The sequence below is a fragment of the Squalius cephalus genome (genome assembly GCF_949319135.1).
Source record: "Squalius cephalus genome assembly, chromosome: 20".
In the NCBI taxonomy this organism is placed as follows: Eukaryota; Metazoa; Chordata; class Actinopteri; order Cypriniformes; family Leuciscidae; genus Squalius; species Squalius cephalus.
The window spans coordinates 13,261,070-13,285,535 of NC_137141.1; the positions used below are offsets into that span (position 1 = coordinate 13,261,070).

Sequence of the window (24,466 nt, forward strand, 5' to 3'; positions counted from 1 at the left end):
TCTTGATGCAGGTCTGGCTTGCCAGGCTACTGCAGGGTGGGATTTACGCTGAACTGGTTGGGGTATATAATAAGCGAATACATCATGAATCCATTTTCCAAACTGTGTTTTTGTCTTATCCCAAATCACTACGATCATTACTAGCTCCGGCTACAATGTTCTTCCGCAAGAAGCATGCAGTTCTGTTTATTAACCGCTAGAGCGCCAAAAATTACGGACTGCAGTTTTAAAGTGACCAGATAACCTGTAATCCCACACTTTTCTGTAACGCAGTTAGTGAGCATTCCTGTAGCTCAAACAGCAGAGAATGGCGCCAGCAATGCCAAGGTCATGGGTTAGATTCCCAGGGTATACAGGAACAGATCAAATTTAAGTCACTTTGTCTCTGCCAAATGCTTAAAAGTAAACATAAAAACTTATTTTCTTCTTGCAGAGCCCTTCAACATTGTATACATGGCATTTGGATCTTACTATCTCTCTGTTTCTGTCCCTGCCCCTCTGACACACTCACACACTATTAATTATCTGTCATAAACGTGACATAATCCATGTAGGGTATATCTGGCATAAAAATACAGTCTTCTCTTTGTTTCTCAGCACTGCTGAAAAAAGTCCTCTCCGATCCTTCCCTCAATAAAGGCCGTAATTGCTTCTCCCAGGACAGAAATTACATCATATGAATGTAGCGTTTCAGAGGAACATTCATTCGCCTTCTTACTCTTTCAATTGATGAACCTCCCAAGGGATTCACAATATGGACATATCAATTTGTCCAACTGCACATTTGGCACATTTAACTATGGCCTATAGCATCTATGTGTTGATTAATGTGTTTTAAATAAATTAGTACATGAATATACATGTGTGCAACAGGCTCCAGAATCCTATGATATCACTTTCTGGACCTTCTCCAATAAACCTAAAACAATGGAGCAGAATGGACTGCAGAAATTGTCTGTTACCTAGGGAGCAATATAACCGGGAAGAAACTCATTTAAGCCATTTAAAATGTATTTAACCGTTCCAAAACCAAGAAGTATACTCATGTGTATGATAATATGGATCTTGCATTATGTACACTGATGGATATCTCATTCATGTCTTTGTTACTAAAGTTTATTCATAAATCATAGTATGCAATCTGTTAAACTGACACTTTATGCCTGTGAGAAAGCTAAATGATTACATTATCGTTCAAAAGTTTGGGGTCTGTAAGATGTTTAATTTATGTTTTTGAAAGAAGCATCTTATGCTCACCAAAATCATTCTAATATGTTGATTTGCTGCTCTTATTATTTCTTATTATCAATGTTGAAAACAGTAGTGCGGCTGAATAAGTTTGATGATTTTTTTCAGGATCCTTTAATGAATAGAAAGTTCAAAAGAACAGCATTTATTTGAAATAGAAATCTTTTGTAACATTAACCTTTATCTTTACCATCACTTTTGATCAATTTAACACATCCTTGTGGAAATTGTGAAATATATATATATATATATATATATATATATATATATATATATATATATATATATATATATATATATATATATATATATATATATACTGTATATATTCTTACTGACACCAAACTTTTGAACGGTAGTGTATACAAGTATGCAATAACTTTCCAAACTTTCCAGTGCTGCCCTATATGAACACCTTCAGTTTTGGCTTGTTTCACGGAAAGTTTTATATACTCATGTCACCTCAGATATTCCTCAATTCAGGGTCTTAACGGTTCTTATATGAACTGTAATCCTGGATCTAGTGCCAAGACGATGTCCCCCACCCATTTAGAAACCATGAGGCCTCCTCTCCCACCCGGCCTACTGATTGATACTGATATGTTTACACAGAGTCACAGAGCAAAATGACAATGATTAACACGTGTAGAGGCTAGGCTACTAACAGAGGCTGGACGGTTCTTATTCCCATGGTGTGTGAGATGGACATCATGCAAAGTTCAGCTTCTGATTGTCCTCACATGCTTGGAGTCTGTCCACCAAACCAACTTTTGACTTCATGGAAAAATCCCAAGAACAACAACAACAATGGCCTCTAGAAACAGTCTTTACATGAGACTCCAAATTGAAAGAATTAGTTTACCCAATCATTTACTCACTCTCATGTCTTGCCGAACTTGCATGATTTCTCTTCTGAGGAAAACACAAGGGGGAAAAGATTGAAGAATATCTACATAGCTCTTTTTAAGACAAGAACAGTTTAGTGAGCATTCATGTTAAGCTCCAAAAAAGAAAAAGAAAAAACACCATAAAAACACCTCAAGTCCTTATGTGCAATACTTCATGTCTTCTTATGCTGCATGCTAGCTTTGTGTGAAGATCAGACCTCAAGACCTCACAGAAACAGTTTTTTTCCGAGAAACGTGTCTCTACTACATTTTTCCAAAACTCCAAAAACCTTTACATCCATTTCACTGCAGTTTATAGCCGAAATGAATTCTAGTGGTAGTAAAACACCAACAACTTTTATTCCTTTCACACAAATTATGATTACGGTGACAGATTACTGAATAATAAAGATTTATTTTCATGAGGTTCCAAGCACAATACTATGTTATGACCTTAAACACTTTTACCATAGTGCATGGTTTCTAATACATTTTACTAATACATTTTGACATTTGCATCTCATAATCAGCTCAAATGGCATGTTTGTTGTTAACACTATTGGTTATGGTTTAGGGTTGGGTTTAGTGTAGGTGGTACGTTATTTTCTTACGCGGTAGCATTAACCTTTTAGCGACACTTGTCGGAAATTTCATTTCGCAGCTTCTGCGATACATACAACAACCATCATAATAAAACATTGCCAGATTATTGTGTTTTGCATAAAACTGAACATGCTTTTAGCGCCACATTTCACTTTGAAAGTGTCGTGAAACGTGCAATAGGCAATGTCATTTAGCAAAAATATCGCCACAGGCGCATTTTCCCAATGAACCGGGGTTGGGTTTTTCTGATAATCTTCCCTTCTGCTGTAGCTCTGAAATCATTTGTGTCTTTATTCATAATAAAAAGCAGATTCGAAGAGTTTCAGTAAAAAACAACTTAAATTTACAAGACATATAAACTGCTTGGTAACACTTTCATTTAGGGTCAAATTCTCACTATTAGCTAGTTGCTTATTAGCATGCATATAACTAGGATATTGGCTGTTTATTAGTACTTATAAAGCACATATTAATGCCTTATTCTGCATGACCTCTATATCCCTGATTCTACTCAATACCTAAACTTAACAACTACTTTACTAACTATCAATAAGCAGTAATTAGTTTACTGAGGTGAAGGTCGTAGTTAGTTAATAGTGAGAATGGGACCCTAAACTAAAGTGTGACCAACTACTTTTAATGTTTATTTTTGTCCTTTTTGGAACCATAGATACGAGTTAAGCCTGAGGGTGAGTAAATGATTACAGAAGAACTACTCCTTTAAGAAATGATAATTGCGGTTTTTGAGATTATGCAATGCAACTGCACATCCATCAGTATCGTGCCTCTGCATACTTGAGATTGAATGCATAATGAAACACACTGTCAAGTTACACAAATAAAGAAAGAGACAGTGTATGTGTAACACAGATGAGAATACGATTCTCAGTGAAAGAATTCTTTTGATATTGAACTCCATAAAAAAACACAATGACATAAAACTCCCTCTTGTTTCACTTAATAGCCTGACCATTTCCACTTCCTGTGCTCCAGCGCTTCACACAAAGGCTCAATCATCATGCGCTTTGCTATTCTTCAGTTCTTCCTTCTTTTCTGTCTCTACCCACACATCTTCCCCTCCGAGCGACCCTGCGTGCAGCCAGGGCAGTGCACCGCACACCGTGACCTTTGACCTTGGCAAACAGGAAGTGGTCAGAGCAGCTGTGGCTGCAGGGTCTGCCTGTTTTTACAGCCTTGCTTATTTGTCTCTCCCTAGGAGGGGACACATGCTCGTCTGACTGTCCGAGAGGGCACCGGGCTGAAACGCGTGTCCACTCCCAGTTCCACCCCAACTGTGTCCACACGAAAACACTGATACAGAGATACAATATCAAGACTGAGCCACAGGCACAATACTGATATTGTTAGGCATAGCATGAATTTGCACCATGCAGCTGTTGCCAATGGTTTCCACCGCCGTTTACAAACATCACCAAAATGCAATCATGCCGTATCATGTGGAAACAGCCCTCATTATGGCTGTTTTTGCAAACGGTGAAGCAGTTCTTTCCAACACAGCAATTTAAGATTAGACTGCTGCCTGAACACAAACCAACCCATCTGTTAGCTAACACTACGCTTATGCAACATTAAAAACTAAAAAAATTATTTTATACTTTCTTGGAATTTTATATATACACACATAGAGCATAAAATCAGACTATACGTATAAACATTAATGTTCTTTTTTTTATATTTTTTTTTACTGTTTTTAAAAGAATTATCTTGTGCTTGCCAAGGCTGCATTTACTTAATAAAAATACAGTAAAAACAGTAATATTTTAAAATATTATTACAATTTAAAATAACAGTTTTCTATTTTGATATATATTATAAATGTAATTTATTCCATTCATGTAAAGCTGAATTTCCAGCATAATTACTCCAGTCTTCAGTGTCACATGATCCTACAGAAATTATTCTAATATGTTGATTTGCTGCTCAAGAAACATTTCTTATTATTATTAATGTTAAAAACAGTTGTGCTGATTAATATTTTTGTGGAATCTGTAATACATATTTTTCAGGATTTGATGAATTACAAATTAAAAGTTAAAAATGATAGCTTTTATTTGAAATATAAATATTTTGTAACATTATAAATGTCTTTGCTATAACTTTTAATGTACATGCTGAATAAAAGTATTCATTTCTATCAAAAAAGAGTCTTACTGACACCAAACATACAGTGCTATGCATAAGTTTAGACACCCATGCTAAAGTTGACTAAAAAGAGGAATAAAAAATCATCTTTTGGAAACTGAACTTAATGCCTTAATTAAAAAAATTTGGAAAAATCCAACCTTTAAGGACACCAATTTTCTTTGTGAATGAATAATGTATCGTAAATAAATAAATGTTCTTCCTTAAAATACAGGGTGCATAAGTTTGGACACCCCTATGTTAAATTCCCATAGAGCCAGGCAGATTTTTATTTTGAAAGGCCAGTTACTTCATGGATCCAGGATACTATGCATCCTGATAAAGTTAAAATTAAAATAGCCCCACATCATCACATAGCCTTCACCATACCTAGAGATTGGCATGGAGTACTTTCCATAAGATCATCTCTCAATGCAAATCAAACCAGCTATTAGGCTAACTGAAATAAAACCATGCCAATCTCTAGGTATGGTGAAGGCTATGTGATGATGTGGGGCTATTTTAATTCCAAAGGCCAAGGGAACTTTATCAGGATGTATAGTATGAAGTAACTGGCCTTTAAAAATAAAAATCTGCCTGCCTCTATGGGAATTTAACATAGGGGTGTCCAGACTTATGCACCCTGTATTTTAAGGAAGAACATTTATTTATTTACGATACATTATTCATTCACAAAGAAAATTGGTGTCCTTAAAGGTTGGATTTTTCCTAATTTTTTTAATTAAGGCATTAAGTTCAATTTCCAAAAGATGATTTTTTATTCCTCTTTTTAGTCAACTTTAGCATGGGTGTCTAAACTTATGCATAGCACTGTATGAATGATAGTGTAAGTACACATCAAAATAATAAAGTAAAATCCAATAAAATCTGTCTTAAGATAAGATTTAAATATACTGTCCTGTAAGGCCACAGGAAATCGTTATTATCTTCGTTAATAGCGCATAACACTGATGCGGCTTGTATAGTAGGTCACATGACAATGCCACTTTTCAGAGAAATATACATTGATAGAGCTTGTCTTGAAGAGCAGAGTCTGCACATATTAAGCTGGTATAAAGAAAGCATGAGAAGTTACAAAAAAAAAAACACTTTATCTTTATAAAACAGCTATAATCGTGTGCTAGGAAGGAAAGGAAAAGTCAGGCTTTATTTGATCCGGAGTACACAAAGAAGACGGATGTCTACAAGATCCTTTTGCGACTCAAATCTTCCAGAATGTATTAAATATCTGGAGCTAAATGCTTTTTTCATGACCTCCTGAAATAAAGCAGAGGTCGGAAAAAATCACAAACTGTGCCAGAATAAGCAACGAGATTTCAGCCTCCACAACATTCAACACCACCACTAACAGATGTCCTACTAACCCCACTCTTATCTGCTCAGGACAATATTTAGATATTCTCGGTGTTCACATCCAATTTTATTTCTCATTCTGATTTCCAGATAAGCCGCACTGTTATGATTACCCTTATAAGAAGGCTAATGCACTAGTAAATGTCAGGATACTCTTTTAGCGAACAAGCCACATATTTGATGCTGGAAGGGCAAGCTCGTGGGAAAAATGTTTCCTTGTGGTTATACTGTAACTTGCTCCCGTTACAGGAAAGCGGTTTCTGCAGGGGTTTGACCGCAGCAGCACATCTGTGGCATCTCAGCTTGGAACTACACTAAAGCAAGATGAGAAATAACATGCCTTACGAGCAGACGTACCACAGATGTGGCTTACACAAGCCAGGAGAGATTCTTTACCTAAAGACATTTAGACATTCATGCCATTCTTGGATTGGATCTATCCTCTGGGCACTCAAACCTATGAGATACATTCACATTTCAGGGCTCGCTAAACTAACTTCATCATTATTGACACACTTCTCATTTAAGATCTTATTGAACTCAATGTTTTCAAACAGCAAGTTTGACCTTTCATTCTTCTTTGTCATAATTGACTCTGCAGTCAGATGCTCACTCCTAAACGAATTCTACTGAGGATATGAATGGATTTAACATCCATCTGCACATCATCACCATAAAAACACTTATCAGTGTGGTTTCTCACGAATTACATGATATCAGATGAATCAAATCTGCTAATGGAATTTACTCCAAAGGGCCTGTTTAAGTTATTTGACAAACCTCTACACTGCAGAAACTTCTTGAGACTCCTTCTTGAGTTTTAATTAGTATTTATTTGACTTTAAACAAATGTTAAATTTACTGAATAAGCAAAACTGTTTAAGTCCCCCTGTAGTCAATAATTGTATCCCTTAAAGGGTTAGTTCACCCAAAAATGAAAATTCTGTTCGTCGCTTGATAAACTTAAGGTTGAGCCACTGTAGTCACTTGGACTATTTTAACAATGTCTTTACTAACTTTTCTGGGATGGCAGATCGATTACATAGAAGCCTATGAAGGAGTGAGCCAGCTATCAGATTTCATCAAAAATATCTTCATTTGTGTTCCGAAGATGAACGAAAGTCTTACGAGGTTGGAACAACATGAGGGTGAGTAATTACTGACAGAATTTTAATTTTTGGGTGAAATAACCCTTTAAAACCCATCTTTAATAACCAAAATGACATATATAAAAGTTTTTTCCTTGAAAAAAATTCTTCATGCCTTAAAATAACTTGAATGTAACTCTACACCCTTGCCTCGTTTAGTATACACGGTCTATGAATATGCAAATTAGCCCCGCCTCCACTCACTCCCACCAGCTCAGAGATCCACTCGTTTGATGATCACACGTTGACCTGATTGGTTACAAGGTAGTTTGTGACGTCAGAAACCTTCTTTTAAGAGTCTCTTTGCTATTGAAAACAAAGTGTGAGAGGAAATGCAAAGTTTGTGAGGGAACGCAAAAGCATTGAAATATATTTTTTCCCTCCCATGTCAGTTTTTTTCATCACCAGGTCCCTTTAGGGGCTCCGTAGTATTCAGTGTCACATGATCCTTCAGAAATAATTCAGGTGTTGTTTAATTTTTATTGTGGAAACACTGACACATTTCTTCAGGATTCTTTGGTCAACAGAAATGTATGTTTATTTGAAATAAAATCTGAAATTTTGTGACAAATATCTTTACTGTCACTTTTAATGCACCCATGCTGAATGAAAGTTACATTTGTTTAAAAAAAAAAAATCTTACTGACCCAAAACTTTTGAACAGTAGTGCATATTTTAATAAGTATAACTTGTTTGCACTTAAAACCTGTGATGTAGTTTCAAGGATTTTTAGATATTTAAAAAAATCTCTAGAACTGGAACATAAGACTAAAAGATACTAGATAAAAGAAAAAAATATAGGCTACTAGATATATCAGGTAAAAAAAAAAACTAATTCATAATAGGTTTTTCTGCAGTGTAGTATTAAACTTCGGTGCATAACGCATCCCCCACCGTTATCCTGCAATGGACATATACCTCAATTGAATAGTAGAGGTGCTTTATCACATTTCTTCGCAGATTTACTATTTTCACCTGGCAGACTATAAAAAAACCCCTTATTCCTGAAGTTGACGAAAGTTATATCTAGGGACCAGAATATCATATATTCTGGGTTTTACAGTCAAGGCTTGTGCCTATCCCAGACTAAAAGGCATGTTTGAGTTGTCTTAACTGAAAGCAACTTGCACTGATATATCTTAAAATATGTCAGTGCCATTGTTTTGTCTCAAGATGCACACCAATAATGTTGTTTCTATAAGCACGTTTATAAAAGCTACTTAAATGTCCTAATCAGTGGCATTGCGCAAATCCGCGTTCGCTACGCCACTGGTCCTAATTTAACTAAAGCCTACTCCTGGCTTAATCTAAGCTCTCTCTGTGAAACCAGCTAGGCCAGACTTATACAGTATGTAGGCTTTTTTGACTTGGGCAAGTAAGCAACCACCAAGCACCACGGTTTAAAGGGGACCTATTATGCCCCTTTTTACAAGATGTAATATAAGTCTCAGGTTTTCTAGAAGAGGGCGAAGCCTTTACAGCTCATGCCTCCGATACTCTGCCAAAAACCAAAACATCTGTTTGATTTTGATTATCATCTCTATCACAGTCACGCTCACGTGACATTGCAGTTCTTCATCATCATGAAAGTTGATTATCTGCATGTGTTTTAAAACCATACCAGTCTAAACTTCTGAAATGGTTTTCTGAGCGCACACATCCAAAGCACAGAAGCTGGCTGTCAGACGAAGCGACCCGTGGGTATTAAACTCCGTTCTTTTTCATGAGTTATTGCTCTTAAACTGTCAAATACACACAAGGTTAAGTCAAAAACACACAAAGTTCGCATAAACACAGTCGGTTATGACTGTGAATGTAAACAGCAAGTAAAGAAATCACATGTGTATATTAGATCTGTGTATTAAAGTGAAAGCAGTGTAATCTACAACACCTACTGCTTTATATGCTGTTAATATGAATCAAACAACAAAAGAAAAACAGAAAATCACTCACTGCCCTTGATTGAATAACTAGCTTTATTAAGAATACATTTCTTACTTGAATGCTGCTGTTAAATGCTCTGGCGAGGAGATAAACATGGCGGACTGTGTAAAGCTCACTCAGGGCGGGGTCTATGCTAATAGGGCAGAGTCCGTCAGCAGTCGTGGGCGGGGCCTAAGCATATGTGATGTCACAAAAGTTACAATCTGCAAACGGCTTGTTCTGAGACACTGCTTATGATTTATGGGGATTAAAATAGAGTAGTGGGTGGATTTTTACCATTTTAGGGTGGTTGTGTACACACACTGCTGACACACATTTATGTTCAAACACCATGTAAAAGAGAAGTTTGCATAATTGGTACCCTTAAATGTATCATTCATGTCCAATAATGTATCATTCATGTATTAAATGTTTAGATAGGCTATGCATTTGTAGCCTACCAGTACTGCTCCATCATCCCAGCTAACTGGGAACATTCTTAGAACATTCTGACAAGGTTCTCTCATAGTTATGAATAAATTTTCCTCCAGCAAGGTTATTTTTTTTTCTTCAAAATTGTCTGGTCTTTAATAATGTTTGCAAAATGTTAGTACAAAACATTATTTATACATCATTCATGGAATTTTGTTCTGAAATATTTCAGCCATTTTTTGTCACAATCCACACAAGAACAGAGGTAATTTAGATCCAAATGCAATATGTGTTTATTAAGGGAAATCCGTTACATCAATATCCAGTCCATGCAGAGGTCAAAATCCAAAGAAGCAATCCAAAAAGAACAAAACAAGCCACAGACAAGAACCGACTAAGGAAATGGTGTGATACATACAAGGACTCAGTGACAAACACTGACACAAACAGGATATATATACACAGACACTAACAAGGTGAGGGGAAACAGCTGAGTGCAATGATGACGGGGAACACCTGAGTGCAATGATCGTGATAGCCAGACAGGATGATGGGAAACGTAGTTCATGATGTAAGTGACACCGGGGAAGGAGGACATCTACTGGACACCCGGGGAACACAAACCCAACACTGTGACATTTTTTAAACGTTCTTATTACGGTTTCCTATAATTTTCCCTTGCAAATGATAAAATTAAATCTTCCTTTTATGTTTTCTGTAACATTCGCCCAACCAAGAAATACGTTTTTAAAACATTTCAAATACTGGACGTTTTTGAATGTTGAACGAATATTCAAAAATAATGAGTTCATAACTTAATGGGAACATTAGCAAAACAATTGTATAACATATTTTTGTTAGATCTAATAGTTAGAAACAAGAAGTTAATAAAGATAGCTGAACTGGAATCATTGCTTTAAACCGAACCACTCACAGAAAGCAAAGCTAATGATACAATCCCATTCAAGCTTTGTTTTCCAGAAGCAATCATTCATGACAGACATTTTGGCATGTCTGAACATCCATTAATATTCACTAACTGCTTCCCTTGTCAAACACATACTTGTTCACAGGAAGCACTTTGCATATCAGAGGTGTTTTTTCAGAATGAGGCCAGAGTCCTGATCATCCAATACAGGAAGTTCCTCTTGGTGTGAAGGGGCCGCTGTGTGAGCGAGGGCTTCCTGTCAGTGTGTGACGGCGTGGGGTGGTCTGGATGAGACCCGAGACTGACAGGCACCGTCACAGGCAGCTCTTGGCTTCACAACCACTGCCACATCTTCAAAAAAAGCCCAGGTCAAGGGCCAAGAACTTTCCTTTCACAGAGGGCTTTGCTTAAACCCTCTTTACATACCAGGACAAAAGGCAAAAAGAAAAAGCTACAAAATACTAAGGATGAAACAGCATCAAATAAGACTTGACTGAAAAAGAGAAACGATGGGCACTTCAACAATGAATTTTGAAGTACACATGAAGAACACAATCAAAGGTAATTGGGTTGCAAGAGAAATGCTTCTGAAATGTAGATGGGTGGCAAAGTTGAATTGGATCTTACAATATAAGCCCAAATGTTGAAACTCATAAAATGGCTAATGAACAGTCTTTCATTTAAAGCCCCCATTAGTCTGCTATGTTGCAAAAATAGATCAAACGAAAACCACTTTTCCATTATCCCATTGAGAGGGATCTTTACTTCTGCCTGTATCTAATCAGCCATTTGGGAATAGTGATACCAAAAGAGCTTTGAACACCGTCCCTTTACAGAGGGCAAATTGATAACTGGACCTGACTGACCACAATACCATCTTTAGACGGACCACAATACCATCTTTAGACGGGACGCCTACAGACTGTCTGATGTAGATTGCATGGTACAACTTCCATTAGGTAGTGTGCAAAGGCTTTTGGGTGACAAATATGAGAAATGTCCAGGTTAAGAAATTACATGTCGTATAAAGAAAGCAAAGCCTATTTTTTAAAGGAACACACTGACTTTTTGGGACTTTAGCTTATTCGCCGTATCCCCCAGAGTTAGATAAGTCCATACATACCCTCCCAAGTAGCAGTGCTTCGCCTTCTGTGAATATAGTTCCCAGTATGTATACAGTTAGAAGATGGCTGTGTCTCATGTGACCTTGTTATTCGTACACGCTGTGACTATACAAATCACAACATGTAAATAGGAAAATGTTGGTGCTATTTTGTCACTTTTTGGGAGCAGTATGCTAGCTGGAGCTGTTTACCTCCAGTCTTTGTGCTAAGCTAGGCTAGCGGTGGGTGCGTCAGACAGAGTTACGGCACGCACGGAGATGAAAAAGGGTATGTATGGACTTATCTAACTCTGGGGGATACGGTGAATAAGCTTAAGTTCCAAAAAGTCATTGTGTTCCTTTAAGATAAATAAGAGTTTTTGCATTGACATTTTCATTATAGTTAAGCACATTTTCTCCTCCAAATTCTCATTAATACAAATCTAAAAAATAAAATAATATAAAAAAATAAATAAAGTAAAATAAAATGTTCATCATGCCCTTTTTTCCCTTTTTTATTTTGGGGTGACTATCGTGAAATTCAGCCTTTTAATAAGTCTAGTACTCTAAATGAACCTGCAGAGGGTGTAGACATTTATGAATGATGGCTGGTCCAATTTTGCGAAAATCTGAGGACTTTTCTGCCAAGTTCTTTGGGCACAGATTGCGTGAGGGCCTGCTATTGAGGAATTACCATTCACTGGACCTTACCCTCAGTAGAGGTAAACTATTCCTAATAAGTCACATATAATGGAGCCAATCCAAGACTATGCCATTTATATTATTCTGACAACATCCAGTTTAATAGTCACCCTCTGAAGAACTGCGTGCCAGCACTGTCTGTTTGTCTGTCAGCATAAATGTTTTCAAGAAATAAATGAAAGATGGCAACATGAACATGGGCGTCCAGTCTTCAGGGCATTCATCAAAGCTTGTCCAGCATGATTCCCTGAATAGCAGTCGACACACCATTTAGGCTTGGGCTTTTGACTTCTGGTTTGGCAGAAAAGGGCTCAATTTTATAGTTGTATGTGACACCACAGCACAACCCAAAGCATTTTATGTCTCTGTCTACAGACATTATTTCTTCTTACACAAGAAATATTTTTATTCAGTTCTCTTAAGCTCACAGGTTGATAGAACAAGTTCAAAGTTCATGTCTCACAACACTGTTCACTATAGCATACATTCAGCACTGCAAGGCAACATTCTCACACTTGAAAAAACAAATAATTGGAGGTCAAATGTGAGATTTGACGTAAGATAATTCACTATATGCTACTTAAATGTTATGCAAAATATGAGTTGAAAATGAGATTACATTCAAAGCTGATTAGCTTCTGCCATTCCCTTTTAGATGCAGTGCAAAGTTCAAGTCTGATTTCACAAAGCTGGATTATGTGAGTGTGTTGTGAGTAGTTATCAAATATGACTAATTTTTGAAACTGTGATTTTTGTGAAATTATAATTTAAGTTGAATTTAGTCATAATAAGCAGTACTTTTAACAAATTATAAGATAAGTATCCAGTAGCCATGTTAGCTAAGCTAGCAGGCTAAACAGCTAATAGCATGCCTAAATAATGATGTACACATGAATAAGGGATGATAAAATCCACAATGGATAAAAATAACTATACAAGATCACCTGAAGACCATAGTTGGAGTCAAGACCGCACCCTCCATGATCCAGACCAAGACTAGATCGCTCAAGGCCTCCAGATCAAAACTTTGCTTAAAAAAAGGCGAGCTAATCCATAGCTCCAATAAGATTTGACACACTAACTTACACTGGAGCATTTCAGTATCATATTTTCTGAATATGAACCAGCATTTCCTTTTCATATGTTCACATATTTTGCTAGATTTTCAAAGACACTTAAAGTGCTGGATTTTGTAGATAAACACACCACAAAAAAAAATCATAGTAGGACAGGTATTCCAACATGCAAAAACCTGGCAGCGTTTCTTACCAAATGCCAACAATTTAGAGGAAAGAGGTGATTTAGCTGCTCGCATATTTGGCAGCTGCAGATCCAGTTCTTGCGAAGTTCATCTTTCAGAATCTGTTAGCATAAAATTGCTGCTAAATTTGAGGCACACATTCCTTGATAAATTTGATTAGGGGCTGCGGTTTTCCCTTGGAAATGCGCATTTGATGCAAAGCAACACGTGTCAAAATCTATCAATCCGTTCATTTAGAAGACTAAAGGAGAAAAAGCCACAAGAGAGAAGATGAGTTCTGCACACTAAGCGAAAGAGAACAACTTCTTCCCTTGATTTCAGTCTCACACTTCCCCTCTCCCTACTACTTTTTCACTTTCCATAAAATAAATACACAAAACGGAGAATGCTTTTTACATCTGTTGTGACTAAAAGTTCAAACAGGCTGCTAATCCCCAGTAACTCGACTCAGATTTCTCAAGCAGCCAGTGCATACTTCACTACACACTTCATCCCGCTGGCACTGAGGGTTCTCACATCATAGACATCACCATTCTCTACCTCATTTCTCTGACTCTGTGAGCTATTCATACGTCCAAACTTGTTTAGATGGACTAAAATAGCTGTAAACTAATAAGTTCTATGACTGATGGATTTGAGGCCATAATTGCCTTCTAGCTCTGACCATCAGCATATGGCCTGCGTGTCTATCCACCCTTAAGAAAGCATTGCGTCAGATGAAGGGGGAAGCCCCGGTCTGCGCGTCAGAGATGGGACAACCTCTCCCGTTCACACCCCAACAATCACAGACAAAACAACAATGTCAGAGTGGGTGTGTGTGGCTGAGAGTGAGCATTGCATTGTAGAACCACATGATTGACAGATAAAGAAGTAAAGGAAGGTGCTTTTAGTGTAATTATTACCAGGGTGGTGACATGTATAACCATATTCTGAAAAGCTTTGGAAATCACAGGGGTCCCACAAAACGTCCTTTTAAGCCGAACCTTGCGTTCGGTAAGTGATAATTAGCTGTTCGGATGGACGGCAATGCACCTCCTGTCGTTTCACTGTAGGATAAAGGGAGGCTTTTCCTTTCATGTAGTCATCTGTGCCACACATTTAAAAGCACATTTGCTTTTTTAAAGTCCCCTCAGGTTATGTTTCCCCTCAATAAATGAATTACAGAAAAATGCATAACATCTGTAACTGTCCTGAAAGGGACTTATAAAACATGTTGCCTGTCCTTTTGATTGTCTGTCTATGAACTGTCATCATCTCTGTGCAATGCAAAGTTTGATTTGTCTGAAAATGTCTGATCTGATTGAACAAAAAATTGATTAGATCTATCTATCTAAAGGTGATGATCTTGATGGTATGATGGGTATCATTTTTAGGGTCCAATTCACACCATTAACTAGTTGCTTAATAGCATACATAATACTTGGATATTGGCTGTTTATTAGTGCTTATAAAGCATATATTAATGCCTTATTCTACATGACCATATTCCACATCCCTTGATCCAACCTAATACCTAAACTTAACAACTACCTTACAAACTATTAATAAGCAGTAACTAAGAGTTAACTGAGGCAAAAGTCATAATTAATAGTTAGTTACAATAGGGGGAATTGGACCCTACTGTAAAGTGTGACCATATTTATACTTACAACCACATATAACTACCATCTATCTATCTATCTATCTATCTATCTATCTATCTATCTATCTATCTATCTATCTATCTATCTATCTATATCGTATATTTCATTATTTTTCACTATTACTTTCTTTCATCATATTAGTGTCTGAAATGAAAGTGTCATCATACCTGTGTCTGCTCGATGCTCTCGCCCCGTTTAAAGGCTGAGTCTGAGTCTGGGTCCCTGCGTACAGGTTATACCGCTGAGGATACGACGCGCTCCGAACATCTCCAGAGAAAACCAACACCAGCATCGATATCAAAAGAACTGCTCCATCCATCACAGCGCACGTCGGTCTGCAACAGTGTCTAACACTATATAACTAATTAATTCTCTCGAACGAGCTTTTATTCCACCAAAAATAGCGCTTTCGCGGTGTCTAGAGGAGCTTCTTTACACTCCCAGAAGTTCGTAGCTACTATCGATCCATTACGCGCGTCCAGAGCGCTGCTTCCAGAAGTGTCGGATAAATCTCTCAAATCGACGCGTAACGACGCTTTACCTCCTTGTGCGCTGATAAAACAACCTAAACTCCCTCTATCCTTCTTTTGAATGGTTTGTAATATTTGTCGGTACATCCAAACAAAGCAATCCGGAGGCTTCCTGAAATCTGGAGGAGTTTTCTTGGAAAGGAGATGCAGTGAGTTTGGATTGAGGGGAGCCAGTGCGCTCTGACGCACTCCAACGTCCCCAACACACACACACACACACATACACACTCTCTCTCTTTCTCTCTTTACCTCCCTCCCTGAAACCCTCCCTCCAGTGCACTGATGACAGAATCACAGACATCTATGCTTAAAAACCAACAGGACCACGTGTGTGAATACTAGGGCTGATTATGAAATCTCAGTGACATGGTGAACAGCAGTGATTGAAACCATATGGCCTCTTGATAGTATGGCTGATGTCCCACATCTGATCTTTCTTGCGGTTACCTTAGGTGAAGAGAGCAGCTTTTGTGCTTTTGAGAGCCCACTACAGAAAGTCTAACTTCTTTGTGCAGTTGTTCTAATAATTCTTAGTTTTATTGACGTTCAGTTACATGATTACAATCTCACTAAAATCTGTCAGCAACATTCCCACACTAAAAAAAATAATAATATTTTTTCATGATTTCATGAACTTTTTTTTTCTTTTGATAATATTAATATGGTTCAGATAATATGGTTCAGATAATATAACATTTAGAATTTCTGTTGACTAAATCACCTTCATTGCATTAACTCATTTTTTTTTTTTTTTAATGAACTCAAAATTAAGGCAACAAGGTAACTTACTTTTTTTAAATTAAACCAACAATATATTTTTTATATTTCACCCAAAAGTTAAAAGTAAGAAAAAATGTTAATTATTTTCATGACAATTAAGCACTTTCTTATTACTATAATGCAGGGGAAACACTTCAATTGTAAACTATTTATACATGCAGTTGGTATTGTTGTACTGTAATTTATGGTGATAAAATTGGTAAAATATTGAATTACACTAATATTAAACAATGGTAATGTGCAAAAATGTGCTTGATAGACATGGGAATATACATTACAACGCTGTTACAAAAAACACTATTTTCTTAAACTAAAATATACAGTAATGTATTGTTTGTCGCGTGAAATATTAACAAACAATTGGATTACCCATGTAGGCAGCTCTCTAAGTTTTAAGACAGACTATGTGGAAATGTGAAGTTTTTATTATTATTATTTTACCTATTTTACCCCCTTTTTCTGACTTATCTGTAATGTTTATGCTGATTAGAGGATTTTCATAAACAAATCAAAAATAGTTCTCATTTGCCGTAAATGTCAGCCAACTGTGTGCTATTTAAAAAAATGTTAATGGCCTCTATTTTAAAACAGATCTCAGATGAATGTTGAAAGAATGTTTCTCACCAGTTTATCTCTGAAAGATCTATCTTTTCCACTCCTTTGAAGCCCTACAGCTGTGAAAAACTATTTGTTACACTTTCCAAAAGTGGGATGGCTTTGGGGCCAAAAAAAGCGAGAGAAAATAGCAAAGCAGCGTGCTGTTCTTCAGTAGAAGAGAGCAAACCAAACATCTGTGGTTTTGAAGACAATGGTAAACTGCATTAAAAATGAGGAAAGTGAATATGCCCACACAGAGGAGTGAACCATAACGTCTGTAACCGAATGTGTGAAAGGAAAAAGACATACAGACAGAGGTAAGGGGCAGCGCAGCAGGCTGTAAGACGAGCTTTTCTGCTGTCACTCACAGATCGTGCAGACAGTATAAGGCGGAGATGTGAAGCATTTCAGTAATGCTCTCTGTTCTACCACAACCACCTGTAACGGTGCCCTGATTTGACCTCAGGCACCAAACAGACCCCCAACTCGCCTTATTTACCACTACCCAGATATGCCATGCATGTTCAGGCATGCAGAGCTAACAGATCTAGTCTAATTTGATAAATAAATGAAGATTAAAATGCATTTAGGAAATCCTGACTGTCTTTGTACCAGCGTTACATCCGCTTCAGCATGAATCCACAGTCAGTCTTTTGTGCTCCTCTGTCAGAATAATTCGACAGGCTTCTCCCCAATAAAAAGAAGCCCTGCCTCAGGCTGGATAGTGGCAGTGAGGGTCATTGAAGTGTCAATAAGAAAAGGCTCAGCTGATGATACAGCCGGTTAAACTTAGTCAGGGAGATCTGGTGAGCGGGAGATTCTGTGTGGTGGCAGCTCACAGTTAAAGACTGTAATCATTAAACAGAAAAACATGTTTCTTAAAGAGCAAAGAAATACTTGCATAGCTCTTTTATTTTCCCAATGAAAGTATACGATTGCATGGCTGTTTAATTAAAAAATAAATACCTTGCTCCAAAAGATCACCACCTCCAGTAGCAGTACTGAAGTTTATTATGGCAATTCAAATATTCTTATGCAAATAAATATATATATATATACAGTGCCCTCCACAATTAATGGCACCCCTGGTAAATATGATCAAAACTGGCTGTAAAAAATAAATCTGCATTGTTTATTAAAATTTGCAAAATTCTAACCTTTCATTTAAGTAAAAGAATTGAATGTGGGGGGGAAATCACATTATGAAATAAATGTTTTTCTCCAAAACACGTTGGCCACAATTATTGGCACCCCTAGAATTTTTTACGAGTAAAATATCTCTGAAGTATATTCCCATTAATATTTACCTTTTTTAGTACACCAGGGTGACTAGGAACATGAAACTGTCCAGCTATGACTTCGTGTTTCACAGGAGTTTAAATATGAGGAAACACAAAGGCCAAATCCCCTTAATCATCCATCACAATAAGTAAAACCACAGAATATAGTTCTGATGCGTAGCAAAAGATTGTTGACCTTCACAAAATAGAAAGTGGCTGTAAGACAATAGCTAAAGAATTGAAAATCCCCATCTTGACCATCAGGGCAATAATTAAGAAGTTCCAATCAACTAAAGATGTTACGAATCTGCCAGGAAGAGGACGTGTGTCTATACTGTCTTAATGCACGGCGAGGATGAAAGTTTGAGTGGCCAAAGACTCTTCAAGGATCACAGATGGAGAATTGCAGAGATTAGTTGAGTCTTGGGGTCAGAAAGCCAAAAAAAAAAAAAAACTATATAAAAACCTACATCCCCACATGTTGTTTGGGAGGGTTTCAAGAAAAATCCTCCTCGCTCATCCAAAAACAAACTCCAGCAAATTTAATTGTCAGACATGACTGGAACTTCATACGGCACAGGGTTCTGTGGTCAGATGAGACTAAAAAAAGAGCTTTTTGGCAGCAAACACACTAGATGGGTTTGGTGCACACAAGGATAAAAAGTACCCCATGTGTACAATTTAATATACCATTGGATCTTTAATGTTGTGGGCATATTTTTCTGCTGGAGGTCCTGGACTTCTTGTTCAGATACATGGCATCATGGATTCTATCAAATATCAACAGATAAAAAATCAAAACCTGATGCCTTCTGCTAGAAATCTTATAATGGGCTGTGGTTGGATCTTCCATCAGGACAACGATCCAAAACAAACATCAAAATCAACACAAAATTTTTTTGCGGAGCACAAAATGAAGCTTCTGCCATGACCGTCCCAGTCCCCTGACCTGATGAGTGGGCTGAACTGAAGAGAAGAAGCACAAACATGGATCTGGGAATCTGAAGGATCAGGAGAGATTCTGTATGGAATCCAATCTCTAGGTATGGTGAAGGCTATGTGATGATGTGGGGCTATTTTAATTCCAAAGGCCAAGGGAACTTTATCAGGATGCATAGTATCCAAAAAATTATTATTTTTAAATACTTAAAAATAAAAATCTGCCTGCCTCTATGGGAATTTAACATAGGGGTGTACTCACCTATGCACCATGTATTTTAAGGAAGAACTTTTATTTATTTACGATACATTATTCATTCACAAAGAAAATTGGTGTCCTTAAAGGTTGGATTTTTCCTAATTTTTTAAATTAAGGCATTACGTTCAATTTCCAAAATATGATTTTTTATTCCTCTTTTTAGTCAACTTTAGCATGGGTGTATTCACTTATGCATTGCACTGTATATACACTCATCTAAAGGATTATTAGGAACACCATACTAATACTGTGTTTGACCCCCTTTCGCCTTCAGAACTGCCTATACGTGGCATTGATTCAACAAGGTGCTGAAAGTATTCTTTAGAAATGTTGGCTCATATTGATAGGATAGCATCTTGCAGTTGATGGAGATTTGTGGGATGCACATCCAGGGCACTAAGCTCCCATTCCACCACATCCCAAAGATGCACTATTGGGTTGAGATCTGGTGACTGTGGGGGCCATTTTAGTACAGTGAACTCATTGTCATGTTCAAGAAACCAATTTGAAATGATTCGAGCTTTGTGACATGGTGCATTATCCTGCTGGAAGTAGCCATCAGAGGATGGGTACATGGTGGTCATAAAGGGATGGACATGGTCAGAAACAATGCTCAGGTAGGCCGTGGCATTTAAACGATGCCCAATTGGCACTAAGGGGCCTAAAGTGTGCCAAGAAAACATCCCCCACACCATTACACCACCACCACCAGCCTGCACAGTGGTAACAAGGCATGATGGATCCATGTTCTCATTCTGTTTACGCCAAATTCTGACTCTACCATCAGACTGTCTCAACAGAAATCGAGACTCATCAGACCAGGGAACATTTTTCCAGTCTTCAACTGTCCAATTTTGGTGAGCTCGTGCAAATTGTAGCCTCTTTTTCCTATTTGTAGTGGAGATGAGTGGTACCCGGTGGGGTCTTCTGCTGTTGTAGCCCATCCGCCTCAAGGTTGTGCGTGTTGTGGCTTCACAAATGCTTTGCTGCATACCTCGGTTGTAACGAGTGGTTATTTCAGTCAAAGTTGCTCTTCTATCAGCTTGAATCAGTCGGCCCATTCTCCTCTGACCTCTAGCATCAACAAGGCATTTTCGCCCACAGGACTGCCTCATACTGGATGTTTTTCCCTTTTCACACCATTCTTTGTAAACCCTATAAATGGTTGTGCGTGAAAATCCCAGTAACTGAGCAGATTGTGAAATACTCAGACCGGCCCGTCTGGCACCAACAACCATGCCACGCTCAAAATTGCTTAAATCACCTTTCTTTCCCATTCTGACATTCAGTTTGGAGTTCAGGAGATTGTCTTGACCAGGACCACACCCCTAAATGCATTGAAGCAACTGCCATGTGATTGGTTGATTAGATAATTGCATTAATGAGAAATTGAACAGGTGTTCCTAATAATCCTTTAGGTGAGTATATATATATATATATATATATATATATATATATATTCACAATAGATACCAGAAGTTTAGCATAAAACCATGTGCTGTAGACATTAGTCAGGGTAGCATTATTGATTTTAATACAAATATTTTTATGGATTGTGTTGTTTAAAACTTGCCAATTGTTCAGCTGACGAACCATCTTTCCAAAAAATTTCAGTAGACAAAAAAACTTTCATCAGATGTGCTTTGGGAACTTTATACAGTGCATGCTGTGGCAAAATGGCGTCAACCCTGACTAAAGTCTGTAAACAAGCTACAAACAACCTGCCAGTTACACCAGTTATTGATTGCACTTCAAGTTAAATGCCACTAAAAACCTCAAGTATGCCCATAACTGGCGAGAATTTATAAAAATTTCAGTCCACGGTGAAACTGCGTCACACCAAAACACTTGACCAAAACATTTTTGAGCGCAACCAGCTGTATTAGACAACCAGGGACATGTGGAAAACGATCGCTGCCCTACACTTACAGTCACATCAACAGCTGTGTTTACAGTGTAATTAGGGGGTCTCCCTCCACCATCATCCCCTGCACCCTACCATTCCCTCTGTTTCCCCCAGTCCTTAACCACTGTGGGCTATTCATCTGGCTGCTGCCTCTGGTCTCCTCCACAGCCAGTCACCGCACAACCCAGCATCGGTTGATACGCTAAACCACAGATGGGGACGAGTGCCTGCTGTACTGTAATCGCTATCACATATGATTCTCAGTTCTGCTGTTTCAATCAGAAAATAACTGGCAACTGTTGGAGCAATGGCCTCAGTGTACTGCTGAGATATTGAACAGGGATGCTTTTATATTAGTGAAAGATCTCAAAATTAATTTCATCTAGCCAAAGACAATCCATCAATTTCATTTATAAGAATAAAATGATGTAAAATGGTTATTGTGTAAAATCCCCATAAACTACAATATGTCACGAACACTGAGTTGCTTTTTCCCTCTTGTGAATCATCCATCAGTCTGAAAAGTAATATTACAGAGTGATTTCCAAGAATTTTAATAGCAGAAGTGCGTATGGAAACTGTATCCTGTGTATGTGGGGTTGCCACACCACAAAATCACCACAGCAACAACCCACAAAGAGAACCATAAAAGCGAAAATACAAAACAGATCATTTACACAAAATAATGCCAATGAGCTTTTTTTCTCCTTAGACAAGTGAAACCAAATGACCGTACTTCCTCAGAGCTTCCAGAGATAAGCTTACAGGGCAAAACTGAGAAGATTCTTCTTTCTGGGCTTCTGTTTAGTCTCAGTTTAGTCCACAAACTCACAACCTGTATATTGGAGTGCATATATGCCATATGGTCATACAGTATGTGCTGTATGTGCATGTTTGGTTCGATTAAAACGAACCCTGGTGCGATTGCTCTTTTAGTGTGGTTCATTTGAATAAGTATGAACGCTGCCATTCGAACCCATGGTGTCACCAAACAAGAAAACCGAGATCGCTGAAAAGATGAGTCTCGGTCCGCTTCCAAATGAACTCTGGTGTGGTTTAAAAGAAATATTACCTCAACAAGGACCAAAGACATGTAAGCGAACCAAAAACAGGATGTCATGTCAAGATGCGACCCTAAAAAGGACAGAATGCTCAATGATGTTTTTCTCATCATAGTCGCAATTTTGCCCATCACAGTTTGGTACAGGCATCAGAACTACACCTCCTCACAGCAGATCTTGGTTTGTGAGTGTGACGGAAGGATTCTGCCGCTGTTTTAACTCTTTAACACATTTTATAAGGTCTTCACATGTTCTCAGCTGGTCAAAATACCATCATACAGTATGTAGGTTACGCACACACAATGAGCGCATTTATCCCAGCACACAGCATTGTTTTGGATGTTCCGTCGCGAAATATACATCATAAAAGCTGTTTTTCTTTTGTACATTTAGGTTCAGTGTTGAAAATGACGAGCGCTAACGTTAAAAGAGTGAAAGCTAAGCGAACCAGAACTAATGTATGTCATTTCCTTTTTTGGTCCGGACCAAAAGAACCAAGAGAACTGAACTACAAGTGTGAACACTCCCTAAGTCTTACCTAAAAACTTTGGCACCTTTCACAAGGTAACATTTCAAAGTGGACCAAAATGTTTTCATGCAAGTCACATGCGTGTACAACTGTCCTCGTATAGAGCTGGTAAGTCCCGCCCCTTCCGCTAACCCCACTGGACCTCTAGGTTGAACAATCGTCAATGCAAGTGAATGGGAGAAAATAATTATTTTCTGGTCCCGTTTGAATTTTGCCATGAATGTGAACATATGTTGTCTGTGAATTTTTTAAATAATTTTTCGTGTAAAGAATGCTACAATTTAGCGGGTAGAAGTTTGATACGGTTAGACTTTGTGTGAGAGGACTTTGTGGACTACAACTCTTCGCTGCTTTCGACGCGTTTGAAACGTCACCACCACTCGCACACGGACACTAGCTCACGGATCCCGCTAAACATGGCTGTGTCTTTGGTGCACTTCACCGCCTTCTTTCAGGGAGAGGACAAAATCGTTGAGGTTGGCGAAAATTACGGGTAAGTCAACTTTATGGGGTGACGTCACATAGGCGACATGTAGTCTTTCTCGTTATGTCTTTTCCACAACTGCTAGCCGAAGAATCATACCATATACTGTCAAACTCGTAACATGAAAAATTATATAAAAAATTCACAGAAAACATATGTTCACATTCATGGCACAATTCAAACGGGACCAGAAAATAATTATTTTCTCCCATTCACTTGCATTGACGATTTTTCAACCTAGAGGTCCAGTGGGGTTTTACGGATGGGCGGGACTTACCAGCTCTATAGGTCAGAGTTTTCTCTGCATCATCCATCAAGATGATTGACAAGTTCACACCATGAGTTTATTTTGGCTTTATTTATAGCTGTCGAGACACATGTAAACACTATATGAATGTAGCTGTCATTCACGCTGTTTAATTATATACTACATTCGTATTAATACTGCAGCAAATTCAAACGCGCTCTCTCTGGATCTCCAAGCGCTGTCTAAAGGTTAACTGTGTCAAGACACACACAAACACTATACAAATGTTATAATGCAGCTAGAGCAGGAATCAAGGCTTCATCGGGATTCAGGACAGCATTCTCGCACAGAGAAGCGCAATTTTAACTTTCACACCTCAACCGAACCGCCCCGGAGTTCTTTTGCAATCGGTCCAAGACCAGCTCATTTGCCTAAACAAACCAAACCAAGGGAGAAAACAC

General features: G+C 37.9%; 1 protein-coding gene across 1 annotated transcript in view; it reads right to left on the reverse strand.

Annotated features, from left to right (window-relative positions):
* emilin1b (elastin microfibril interfacer 1b) overlaps positions 1 to 16,139 on the reverse strand; it is a 29,633-nt gene extending 13,494 nt beyond the window's left edge. The window contains exon 1 of the mRNA XM_079854220.1: positions 15,561 to 16,139. Within this exon, the coding sequence (XP_079710346.1) occupies positions 15,561 to 15,712 (152 nt within the window). The 5' untranslated portion in view covers positions 15,713 to 16,139. The remainder of the gene's footprint in view (positions 1 to 15,560) is intronic.
* Positions 16,140 to 24,466: the final 8,327 nt, after the last annotated feature.